General features: G+C 47.4%; 1 protein-coding gene across 1 annotated transcript in view; it reads right to left on the bottom strand.

Annotated features, from left to right (window-relative positions):
• LOC126162099 (uncharacterized) overlaps window positions 1-12,376 on the bottom strand; it is a 28,132-nt gene extending 15,756 nt beyond the window's left edge. The window contains exon 1 of the mRNA XM_049918375.1: window positions 12,331-12,376. Coding sequence (XP_049774332.1) covers window positions 12,331-12,344 — 14 coding nt within the window. The 5' untranslated portion in view covers window positions 12,345-12,376. The remainder of the gene's footprint in view (window positions 1-12,330) is intronic.
• Window positions 12,377-13,553: the final 1,177 nt, after the last annotated feature.

Genomic DNA, 13,553 nt, shown 5'->3' with positions numbered 1-13,553 from the left:
ACACGGCAGACCCCCTGTTCACACAGCTCGCATCCCTGAGGAGTGGTTTTGTGAGCACGAAGATGAATTATCGCTTCTCCACTGGTCACCGCAGTCACCAGAGCTGAAAGTTATTTAGCATAAATGACCTACTTTGGAGAGAAAGGTGCGTGATTGCTGTCCAACTGCATCACCGTTACTCGAACTTACACTATTTTGCAGGTGGAATAGTATAAGATTGCCTTGAAAAGCGTGCAGGACCTATTTTTATCCATTCCGAGACGATAGGAAGTTGTTTTGAATTCCAACAGTTTTCGTACACCACTTTAGGCGTGCTGATGTGTTGTATTTGTAGTGTTGCCATATTTTGTCCACCCCCGAGAGCAAACCTTGCGACTTGACACCGTTCAGTTGACTTTCGTGTCGGTGTGCAGCTCATTTGTCGAAGTACCTTCCGTGTAATCTGAATGAACCTCGTTTCCCACCTTTCTATGAGAGAAAAATTTGGATAGTCACTGAGGACAGATCCCGGAACCTTCTCGTCAGCGGCCAGCATCAACTCATAGACCAGGTGACTTGCAGAAAGTGACTAGTGTTACTTCATAGAGGCAGCTGGTCTACTTTCGTCCACAATGCGTCCTAGTTTACCACGCAACTGGCCGAACGCGAGGAACAAGAGCCATATGGGGAGTCAGCCAGCCTTTCCTTGTTGCGGTGCAGAGCGTAAGGCAAGGCGCCACGCCTGCGGTAGTGAAAGCACCGCGAGGAGCCCATAAATTCAGCGCGCGTGCGCCACCGCCTCCTATCTCGACCGCCGCTTAACGGAAAGTGAAAGGAACGTGTCGTGCTGCCCTTCTCGGCGTAGCCTAGTGCAGCCGTTCTTCCAGAACCAAACATACTGCGTGACTGCAACTACGACAGCAGCAACTTCCTGGTAGTGAAGCAAATGTTAGTTACCCGGTGTCATCAACAGAGATGCAGACACTGCTTTCTGTGCACCTATTATACGTGTGACAGCTGTATTACGTTTCAAAATCTTAAGAAAAATGTAATTTTTAAGTGCAGCTGTAGTTATTTCTTTCTTCCTTTTCTTGTGCCTCTGTCCTGCCTCCAAGCGGAATCGGCATGTTTACTACTGTACTTGGCATGGTTAATTTAAGTGGTGGATGGTTGCCACTCTATTAACCTGCCGCCCGCATCTCGTGGTCGTGCGGTAGCGTTCTCGCTTCCCACGCCCGGGTTCCCGGGTTCGATTCCCGGCGGGGTCAGGGATTTTCTCTGCCTCGTGATGGCTGGGTGTTGTGTGCTGTCCTTAGGTTAGTTAGGTTTAAGTAGTTCTAAGTTCTAGGGGACTGATGACCATAGCTGTTAAGTCCCATAGTGCTCAGAGCCATTTGAACCATTTGAACCATTAACCTCCCCCACCCCTCCCCGCCGCCCACCCTTCCCTGGGACAGAATATGTGTATCCCAACTCTCTGCATGTGAGTGAGTGCAAGCAGCTTCTAAAGGTTTGCGAATCTTGTAATTGAGGCGGGACTCGGGTACCAGCCCGGTATTCACCTGGTCGGGTGTGGGAAACCGCCTAAAAGCCACATGCAGGCTAATCGGGAGGCGGGCTCTCGTCGTTAATCCACTGGGCGCACTGAATTCTGATCCGGCGCACCTGCCCGGATCGCAGAAGCGGTGTGCCAACATGTGGGGCTGGTTGGGAGGGCAAGTCTCGTCAACTGTCGTTAACTATGGATTTAATCAAATGAAGCTATACGATTCCAGAGACGTTATTTGGATAGTGGAGGGAAGCGTTCTAGGGTAGTCCGCACATGTGCAAAGCCACTGTGCCGAAGTGGCGTAGTCCTTAGCTCATCTGCCTATTGAGCAAGAGACCCGGGTCTGAATCCTGGCCTTGGTGCAAATATTCATCCGTCTTGTCAGTATGTATATGTGCAATTATGGATTCATTTTAGAAAAATGTACATTCGAAACACAGTTTCATCATCAGTGGCTCAATTTCTTCACTGTTGTTTGCGTAATAAATTCCTTATAGTACGTCGGCCTAAACACGTTACTGTTTATTAGTAGACAAATATCCGGTACCAATAAAATGGGATCTACAATATGAAGCAATAAGATATATGAACTGAGAAGGTGACGCGACCAATTTGTTATACTTAGGCAATTATACGGAAACAGTCCACCTCCTTAGCTGAGCGATCAGCGCGTCTGACTGCCGTGCAGTAGGCCCGGGTTCGATTCGCCGCCGGGTCGGAGAGTTTTTGCGCTTGGAAATGGGTGTTGTGTTGTCCTCATCATCTTTTCATCATCATCGACACGTAAGTCGCGCAATGTTGCGTCAGCTGAAAAGACTTACAACTCGGCGGCCAAACTATCCCAGATGGGATATCCCTGCCATCAACACTATACGACAATTTCATTCCATTTGATGTTTGCAGAAACGAGGTACTCTGGAGAAATCACATATGGGTAACATATTGGCCCCTACAGTGTGTGTTATCCATCGGTTTGTGGCATACCGAACGTCAGTGAAGGAGGCGATGGTTCCGCATGGCAATACGCAGTATACATCACCTCCTCCCACTCTGGATCATTCCATCCATCATGACATGCGGAAGTGCCGTCTGGAAGGCAGTAACATTCCGTAATAGCGGAATTTGGGGTCCAGTCCTTCGACTGGTAGACTTCCTGAGTGGATCTGTGGAATGGAGGTGCACGACCAAGAACCTAAGTATCTTTGGTCATAGGCGTCTAACTTGGAGCCGACGACTCGGAGAACTGAGGGAAAAAGCGGTGGTGACCGGAAGGCTGCCAGTTCTACACGCTACTGAACCCGAGTCTACCCTCCTGCAGTAGCTCGGAGTTGCTCTGTACAAGACGCTACTGGACCTGGTTTTTCAGCACGCAACTGTCGGTTGGGGAAATGCGACACATACGAGTATATATGGCCTAGAAAGGTACAAAATCGAACTCTCAAACTCGCTTTGCACCTACGTCTGTATTTGCCGACGGTTACTCCACTAGGCAGTGGGAATACCTTACTTTCTGGTGAGGTTCAGGCGACTGGCCGGCGACTTCTACGAGAAATGTAGGACGTCTTAGAACCGACAGATGCTGGCGAAATAACATGTTCATATGATGCAGCTTTTTCCGTGTGTTTGAGTCCGACTCTAGCAAGGACAGCCAAGAAGAAAAGAAACTGGCAGTGGTACAACGACCGTCTGGAGGAACAATCGGCAGGGCTAAGCTTCACTGAAGATAGGAAGTATTTCCCGTTAAAATGATCGATAAAGCCCTTGGGCGTTGGGTGCTTATGCTTGCTCAGTCAAAGCGAAGTTGCTGACCCTCCCGTTACTGGCATCTACATTCGTCTGGCCTGTCTCGCGTGTTAGGAAGTTATCAGTCATCAGATGGAAGACAGGTCAGTATGGACCAAGAAAAAGGCGTACACGCTGTTGCAGAACGTTATGCACATAGGCTACAGCAGTGACAGTACCTGAAGGAAACGCAAGTAGTGGCATCCGTGTTCCTAACATGACACAGTCTCAGACGAGAACGGCAGCGCCACCTGAACGGTCTCTTCCTACCATATTGGCAGAGTTGTAAGGCGTTCCAGAAAGAGGACGTATGGAAAGCCTAACACAAGTACATTGCGTATTTTTCTGCAACATCCGTGAACAGGACACTACCTCACTGTTACTGTGTCTAATCACAGTTGCTCAGACACAACAATTTGCGAGACAAGTGGTACCTTTGTGCCGAGGAATGCATGTGGCAGACCGACAAGCATACGTAACACAGTTTCGAAGCCGATGACACAAAGTCTGACGGGAAATATATAACCCTGAGACAGACGCTAATTCTCTAGCCAGGACAGACGTCGTGGTCGTTGAAGTCTTCCGGTGCATAAGGCGAGATAACGTTCCTGGCGCTGCATTACAGCACGTAGTGGACCTCTCTCATGCTGCTGTATGATATTTTTCTGCCATATGAAATCTTCTCCAAAACAGTTTTTTATGACTATAATTACCAGGGAATTTCATAGCAATGGTGAGTAAACACTTAAAGCTGTATTGCACTTCATTCTGTTTCCTTGCATTTTCCGCTTAACGTTATTTCAATAGGCGGGAGCACTTACAGAATGCGTCGTGAAAGTATGAAAACTAAGTATCACTCCACGGCATATAGTACGGACATACAGAAATCTACGCTTGTTACGATATCGTGTGGAGTCGATACCAAACAGAACCAAAGGGGATATTGAACGGATTCAAACCAGCACGAATGGTCACAGGTTCGTTCGACCCATGGGAAAGCGTCAAAAAGGTGCTGAAAGATCTGAACTGGCGGACGCTCGAATATAGACGCTAACTATACCGTGAGACTTAGTGATGAATCTAGGAATACGTTGCAGAGACCTTCGTATTGCTCCAGTACGGATCGGAGAATAGGGTTAGATTAATTGCAGCACGTACAGCATTAAAAACAACCATTCTTCTCGCGATCAGTACGCGAATGGAACGGGGGGAACTCCTAAGTACTGGTACAATGGGACGTACCCTCTGCCATGCACTTCACAGTTGTTTACAGAATATAGATGTTGATGTAGATGTAGATCGTACTCCTGTTGTCACGCAGGGTTACGCAGCTCAGGGCAAGTATGGTACGGAGTCGCTGCACAGAGTATTCAGCTGTAGAGCAAGTGGCAAATTGGAAAGCTTACGTAACGTCAGACAGAAGCCACTATCGATTATATAAGATTACTATGAACAACACGTTAGAGTCCAGTAAGGTGGCGCAAAACAAACATTGATTTAAATCAGAACAGCAAATCTCCATTCGCATATAGTTTTGAAGATATAATACGGCCAACTTGCTAGAAAAAGTTGGCGGTAACGAGACAATGGCGGATGATGATTCCGCAATTTTTTGGTGTATAACATCACTTGTACTTTTCTGGTGGAGGAAATAGTCTGATATTTCTTATAAACGAGAGGCACACTAACCGCATTATATTTGGAACCGGTATTTGCGGGTAGCTTTCATATTTTGCTGAACGTTCAATCTAGACTTTTTAAGAAAATACGAATACACGTGAGATCTGCGTTCCGGCCCTAAGGACCATAACATACCACCTTGTCATTTTCTGCCATGAGGCGTCATTCGGGTGTGGTACGGAGAGTGTGGCGTCGGGAACAACGCTCTGTCGGCCATTGTCAGTTTTCTGGAGCGTGGGGCCGATAATTCGTATTCAGATATCTCCCCCTTTGTGGTCGGAAGGTTGGGAGCAATCCGTTCCAGTCCTTCCAGAGAGGGAAAATCTCTGGAAGTATGAGAAATTAAAGCTCAATGCTCAGCATCAGAATAAGGCATGTTGACCACTCACCTACAGAAGCAGACACTTTTTTCCAGCAGAGGGAGATGTATTTTTGGGAATCTACCTGGACGCAAAGCTACTTGCTTAAAAGCTATGATTCTTGTCTGACACAAAATCATTACATGGCAGGCACTGAATATGTTGCATCCCGCGGCCGGGTTCCCGGGTTCGATTCCCGACGGGGTCAAGAATTTTTTCTGCCTCGTGATGACTGGGTGTTGTGTGATATCCTTAGCTTAGTTAGGTTTAAATAGTTCTAAGTTCTAGGGGACTGATGACCGTAGATGTTAAGTCCCATAGTGCTCAGAGCCATTTGAACTATTTTTGAATATGTTGCACATATCGACTGCTAAGCAATAGACGTGTCCGATGGCACCACGGACGACCAGGTTCCCCTGGGGATCATTCTTTGGTGGGAGGACCGGTATGGGGCTGATTCAACCTTGTGGGGACAACTGAGGAATTATCTACAGGAGAAGTGGCGCATCCGGTGGAAGTTGACATTAACAATCGGAAGAGCAATGTGGTAAGCACATGCTCCTTCAGGCGAGCGATCAGTGACGTCTTTGTCCATGGATCTCGCTCAAGAGCTAAGGAACCGAATGTGTCAGCAGTCTTTAAGGTACGGTGGTTATAGTGTTCGCTTTTCAGTTCTTTCAATCAGTTGCAAGCATGAAGAGTGTTCAGCAAGCAGAGAAACACTAGGTACGCGAGGAACAAAAAATATGTAATGCATATAATCTCTATTTTTATCTCTACTTTGTTCTTATTATAGTTTCTTCACGTTTATGTGTGAGTACTCTACTTGGATTTTTTGCAGTTGCATGGACCTGGAGATCGCTTCGGCCATCTGCAGCACTGCCGTCCAGTTCTCTAGTCAATGAGGCGTGAGCTCTCGGTTCTATCGGAATTTCAATGGAAGCTATTATGCCTACTTAAGATCACATCAGATAGCGTTTGACAATAAAGCATGTTCTATTAACTCAGTTTCAGCAGAATGTTTTCGTTCTACGCATATATCTGTATTTTCTGAGCGCCCCTCTGTTTGCCAGGAACCCAGACTGGGCGAAGTTTTTTTATCTCTGATGTGGAAAGAAAGCGCACGAGGAAGCAGTGAGGCGTGAGGCCGAATCTGGAACGACAGTCACGCAGTATGGGGCAGGGCGAGTGGAGAAAGCGGCCGATCTTTTTACTCTCTGTCCACAGAACCTACCGCCTTGTTTTCTGGCCGGTTCACTGTCCCCCCTCCCTCCCCCGCCTCCCCGTCCCCCGTCCCCCGTCATCTGAGACCGCGGCTGGCACCAGTAGCTTACAGAAAGTGAAAACGCAACGGGCTATAACTTACGTATTACGTCGCATGTGATCTATTTATGAACGAGCCTATATGAGTCCATGAATGAGTTAATATGTGTGAATCTCGGTAAGTGGAAGACACGAGAGGTGGCAAAGTCGTTGAAGCACTGAACTCGAGCTCTGGAGGACCATGGATCGTATCCTAGTCCAGCTATCCTTGACTACATTTCTTGTTTTTCCCTTAATCATTTCAGTTCGAGTCTCATACTTCGATGATTCATCGACAAGGGCTACGGATAATTTGTGGCAGCATTCTTGTCTGGTAGTCTGTCGGAGCCTCGACAACGATGGGCCTTTAATCTCGAAGCTTGCTGCAGACGGTAACATTAGTTGATTCATGAGCAAAGATGTTGGATACTTTTATAAAAGTCTTATTGCATTTCGACCCTGAGTATTATTTTTTTCTTTTTAATCCTTGAGTCAGCTCGTTGTTATACTACCAGTCAAATGGCTCTGAGCACTATGGGACTTAACATCTATGGTCATCAGTCCCCTAGAACTTAGAACTACTTAAACCTAACTAACTTAAGGACATCACACAACACCCAGTCATCACGAGGCAGAGGAAATCCCTGACCCCGCCGGGAATCGAACCCGGGAACCCGGGCATGGGATATACTACCAGTCGCGAAGCTGTTTTCCTCCTTATTTTAATTTTCACGAACGACTGGCTTAATGTTGTATCTGTTGTTGCTTCACCAGTTGCTAAGATAAATTTTGATGTTGGTAACTTCACTGGCAAACAGAAAACACAAATTAGGCGCCGACGTAGGAGTTAAGCACATGTGGCTGCATAAACAATGAAATTTACAGATGCAGCGGAATCAGTGAAGAATGGAAAAGATATGGCACTGGAAAAACGAGACATTGATCTTGACACATTACCTCTGAGGAGGTTCAGTAAATGAATGGACTGATATGTGTCTGATTTGAATTTAATATTCTTTTATTTAGTCACGCAGATGGGCGCTGCAGAGAAAGGAAATCACAAACGACCAGCTTACATCGTTATCTTCTTTTTATTCTTAATGCACAACCGATATTGATAAGCTCTCTGGTTACGTGGAAATGATTTATCGGCAATTGATAATATGAAAGTGGTCAATAATATTGCTTTCTGAATGTAGTAAATGATTTTTTGACATAAGTAATTCAAGACCATTTATTTGAAACACCCTTCTAAAATTTTGCTCAGTTAATGGAGCTATAACGATATTTTGTCGGAGGTAATAGAGTACTATAAGAGGAAGCATTTAGGGCAAAAGCAACGGTTATGTTTGCTAAATTGCGGGAATTTTTTTCAGTCATGTGGCTACCAGTACTGGACGTATGTACGAACTAATGATAAAACTAGCTTAAGCATGCATAAGCAAATACTTGCGAACAGAATTTGTATATGTCTGACGGCCAATAGTTTTAGGACAGGAAAGAGAATTCCAAACCTGACACGATCAACGGGACGGTGCAGTGGTAAGAACGTGTTGTACGAGGGTTGGAACTTAAATAGTGGCAACTATTTATTCACAAACGATACAACTGATACAAAAGAGTTACATGTTTGTACCCGTTAGTGTCCTTCAAAGTAGTCGCCAGCGTTGTGTAGAACCCGTGGCCTGCAATGTCGAAGGCGTAGTATACCGTTAGAGGGGCCTGTTCTGTTGATGGTGCGAATGGAACTGTCTACTGCCTGTAGAATCTCTGGAAGAGTTCTGAAGCGAATGCCACGAAATGGTTCCTTTATCTTCGGACTCATACAGCTCCAGCTGTGGCTGCTCTGGTCGGTCGATGATGGGACTGTGACGTAGTGTACCAACCACCATACTCCCCGGACTGAAGTCCTTGTGACATTGATTTGATTCCGAAGATGAAGGAACCACTTCGTGTTATTCACTTCAGAACTGTCCCAGAGATTCGACAGGCAGTAGATCGCTCCATTCGCACCATCAACAGAACAGGCTCTGCTCACGGTATGCTACGCCTTCCACATCGCTGGCAACGGGTTCTACACAACGCTGGTCACTACTTTGAAGGATAGTAACAGGTGCAAACTGTAACTCTTTTGTATCGGTTGTGAATAAATAGTTGCCACTGTTTACGTTCCAACCCTCCTATATCCCTATGCGGATTTAGATTTTGCGTTGTTTCCCTAAATCGTTCGAGGCGCCCTAATGGATGGTTGATAAACAAAAAGTAAGGCCTGTTTCCTTCCACAACTTTGCCCATTCCAATGCCATAATTCGGGGTCTCGTTGTTGACGGGATGTCAAACTCTAACCTCGCCGCCTAGCTTGACATGGAAATACGTGCTGAAAGTCTACAAAGATACTATTTTTGACGACCTAATTATGTTGAAAGACTTCTTGCAATATACCTTCCACTACATCCTGGCGGCGCAACAAATTATTGCTTCCACGTTGTGGGACTGATTTTACTGTAACAGTTAATTATGGGGTCTGCAGTTGTTAAGACCAGTAGGGACATGCGCTACCTTGTAGTGAAGGACCAAACTGAAAGCGAGGTGGTACATTCGTAAGGTAGCAGACTCTCAGTCAAGAGGCCGACGGTCGAAACCTCCGTCTGCCCATCCATATTTAGGTTTACTCTGGTGTCCTTTAACCATTTAAGGCAAATGCTAGTGTGGTTCCTTTGTAAAAGACACGGCAGACACTTTTATGATCCAAACTTGCGGCCGCGCAGGGTAGCCGCGCGGTCTTGGGCGTCTTGCCACGGAATGCGCGGCTCCTCTCGTCGGAGGTTCAAGTCCTCCCTTGGGCATGGGTGTGTGTGTTGTCCTTAGTGTAAGTTAGTTTCAGTTAGATTAAGTAGTGTGTAAGCCAAGGGGCCGATGACCTCAGCAGTTTGGTCCCACAGAACTTACCACAGATTTCCATATTTCCAAACTTACAGCCGGCCGGTGTGGCCGAGCGGTTCTAGGCGCTTCAGTCTAGAACCGCGCGACCGCTACGGTCTCAGGTTCGAATCCAGCCTCGGGCATGGATGTGTGTGATGTCCTTAGGTTAGTTAGGTTTAAGTGGTTCTAAGTTATAGGGGACTGATGACCTCAGATGTTAGGTCCCATAGTGCTCAGAGCCATTTGAAACCAAATTTGAGTGTTAAGCACTAATTTCCCTTCCTTTCCTTATTTGAAGGAAAAAACAGGAAGGTTCTGAGGAAGAAGAAAGGAAAGAGTAACTGGTTTCGCTGTCGTAATACCGAGATGTATTTCGTAATCGGAAGGAAGGAACGAAAGTATGAGGTCGTATGATTTCAAACCAGAGAAACGCAGACGTAAAAAGTCAGCCATGGATGTATCAAAGAAACCTGGTTAAGATGTTCAGTGAAAGCATCTGGACCGTAAATCGGGATACCGATGCTGAAAGTGCCTCAACGAGTACACCGGTTCGCTCGGTGACTGGTCGGGGCAGCGCCCGACCACAACTTGGACAGTGCACCTGTCTGTGGTTCCTCTCAGTCACTGTACAGCTGTCGCTGGTTTCCTACCTTCTATTCTCATAGGCCGGCCGGAGTGGCCGAGCGGTTAAAGGCGCTACAGTCTGGAACCGCACGACCGCTACGGTCGCAGGTTCGAATCCTGCCTCGGGCAGGGATGTGTGTGATGTCCTTAGGTTAGTTAGGTTTAAGTAGTTCTAAGTTTTAGGGGACTTATGACCACAGCAGTTGAGTCCCATAGTGCTCAGAGCCATTTGAACCATTTCTATTCTCATAACAGCCCTCCCTGTGTTAGTCGTTGCCGCTAGGGCGCGTTGCGGTAACGAAAATCGTGCTTCTAGTCTCATCTGAAGCGTAACTGTGGACTCAACTCTGTTACGTCCTTTTTGTATCTGATCACCTGTGTTGTCTTCCGGCAGCGGCTATGGGCAATGTCGACCTTGTAACACCAAAGGGAAGCTTGCTGTCGCGCTACAGCTCGTGTTCTGCGGAGATTCTCAAGTACCTAGCGGGGAAAGGTGAAACCCTGTGGCCGGCCAGTGTGGCCGACCGGTTCTAGGCGCGTCAGTCTGGAACCGCACGACCGCTACGGTCAAAGGTGACAAACATCCTGCCTCGGGCATGGATGTTTGTGATGTCCTTAGGTTAGTTAGGTTTAAGTAGTTCTAAGTTCTAGGGGACTGATGACCTCAGATGTTAAATCCTACAGTGCTCAGAGCCATTTGAACCAGTTTTGAAACCCTGTGAAATCTAAGGTATGTTATACGGTGGCTATTCGGAAAGTAAGGAACTATCCGCCGCGAAATTGTTTTATTTGCAACAGTTATCTACACTTTCCAGCTACTTCGCTACATAGTCGCCTCTCCGATTTAGACATCTGTCTTACCGTTGTAACAGCTTTCCAGTAACCTCGTCATAGACGGCAGCCTCCTGTGCTTTGGGACAAATTTCTACACTGGACTGCAACTTAATACCGGCGGCGGTGGCCGAGCGGTTCTAGGTGCTTCAGTCTGGAACCGCATGACTGCTACGGTCGCAGGTTCGAATCCTGCCTCGGGCACGGATGTGTGTGATGTTCTTAGGTTAGTTAGGCTTCAGAAGTTCTACGTTCTCGGGGACTGATGACCTCAGATGTTAAATCCTACAGTGCTCAGAGCCATTTGAACCATTTTTTCAGCTTAGTGTTGTCTTTATAGCTAGCACTTCATTTGAACGCAGATGAAGATCGTAGGGAGCCAGCTGTGGGCTGTATGGTGGGTGATCACACACTTCCCACCGAAAACGCTGCAGGAGTGTCCTCATGGCACCTGCAGTGTGCGGCCGAGAACATTTACATTATGTGGAGTTGCATGAAATCAGGCGAAATCTCTCGTCAGGCTCTCATTCTTAGCTGGAAACGCTATTTTCTAGGTATCTTTAAGCTCTGACTGTGCTCCCAGAACTAAGAAGAGTTAGGTGACGCTGTCTATGAGTGCCTATGAGCATATTAGACTGCCCAACACATCTGTGCAAAGCTTCATCGTATTTTCACTGTGGCTTCCATTTCGCGACCGATCGTTCCTTACTATCCTGATAGCTATCGTACAAGAAGCTTCCTATCGTGTTTTAAAATCACTCATGTGACTAACTAATAATTAAAAAGAATGTAAAACAGCAGTTGAATGTGGGGAGGGAAACATTGCGTGGCAGCTATACGTCGAGAACAAATATAATACTTCTAATATTAATTCAGAAAAATTCTTCAGTGAATTCAGCGCGGTGGACAGTTCCATTTTTCCTCGACTGAGCTCTTCATCCTCCTCTGGTGCTGCGAGTGATGGTCTTAGATGAACTTGCTGGCTAGACACTAACTAGTTTATGCCCAGAGACCATTTAATAGCACATACCTAAGATGAGCATGACAGTCATTGAAAAATGGAAACACCAGAACTAGGCTACGCTTGAGTGTAAAACAATTAAAAGCTACACGAGTCCAAAGGGATGTAGCATCAGCTTCATTTGACCAGAATCGAACCAAATAAGTGTCACACTGATTTCACAGAACAAGCGCAGGAAAATTTGCACAGACTGGATGGGAAACAAAGCTAGATGCACCAGACAGGATAAGCTGTGTGAAGAGAAGATAGAGTGCGTGTGTGAGAGAGCAGAGCGGACTTACCCGGGTAGGCGCATGCCCGCGGTCCCAGGAACAGTCTGGCCGGAGCGCCGCGCCAGACTGCGGGGTCCAGGGCTGCAGCCCGGAGAGGTCGTCTGGCGCCGAGAGGGAGGGGCGAGAGGGGAGGGGAGGCTCCGCCCCCCACCAGCAGGGGGTCCGCCGAGACGCGCCGTGGCGAAATCTCTGCGGCCCGCGAGACCCGCGCAACGCCCGCTACCGCTCACCGCTCACCGCTTACCGCGGCGGCTGTATCGACTACGCTCACTGCGGCAGATCGCAGCTGGCGCGTGCCGCCGATAGCGCCTGACGAGAATGAGCGGCTCACTTCCTCATCTCGCGGAGTTGAAGAAATCAATAGACCAGAGACCGGCACACTGAGGAACGGATAAAGTCGCTGGAAGGTGATTCGTCCTGAGTGGGTTATGAGACCGTATCAATTACATATACGCTTTTGACATATCCGAAAGAAGAGACACCTTTTCTATCCAGCAGCCACTATGAATTACGAAGGAATTACAGACATTGCCTGCGAGTGGACATTGATGGGGAATGAGATTTTCACTCTGCAGCGAAGTGTGCGCTGATATGAAACTTCCTGGCAGATTGAAACTGTGTGCCGGACCGAAACTCGAACTCGGGACCATTGCCCTTCGCGGGCAAGTGCTCTACTATCTCAGCTACCCAAGCACAACTCACACCCCGTCCTCACAGCTTTACTTCTGCCAGTACCTCGTCTCCTACTTTCCAAACTTTACAGAAGCTCTCCTGCGAACCTTTCAGAACTAGCACTCCTGAAAGAAAGGGTATTGCGGAGACAGAATGAGATTTTCACTCTGCAGCGGAGTGTGCGCTGATATGAAACTTCCTGGCAGATTAAAACTGTGTGCCAGACTGAGACTCGATCTCGGGACCTTTGCCCTTTGCGGGCAAGTGCTCTACCATCTGAGCTACCCAAGCACGACGCTCGCCGCGTCCTCACAGCTTTACTTCCACCACTACCTCGTCTCATACCTTCCAAACTTACCCGCAAGGCAAAGGTCCCGAGTTCGAGTCTCGGTCCGGCACACAGTTTTAATCTGCCAGGAAGTTTCATTGATGGGGAAGCTTCAAAATTTATGCTGGACTCAGATTCGAATCCGGGTCCCCTGCTTACTGCGCAGATTCACTGACCACTGCGCCATCCGGACACAGTGGTCATCGCAACAACGCAGACTACCCCAGAACGC

Source organism: Schistocerca cancellata, chromosome 2 (genome assembly GCF_023864275.1).
Source record: "Schistocerca cancellata isolate TAMUIC-IGC-003103 chromosome 2, iqSchCanc2.1, whole genome shotgun sequence".
NCBI lineage: Eukaryota > Metazoa > Arthropoda > Insecta > Orthoptera > Acrididae > Schistocerca > Schistocerca cancellata.
This window is presented reverse-complemented; position numbering and strand designations above follow the sequence as displayed.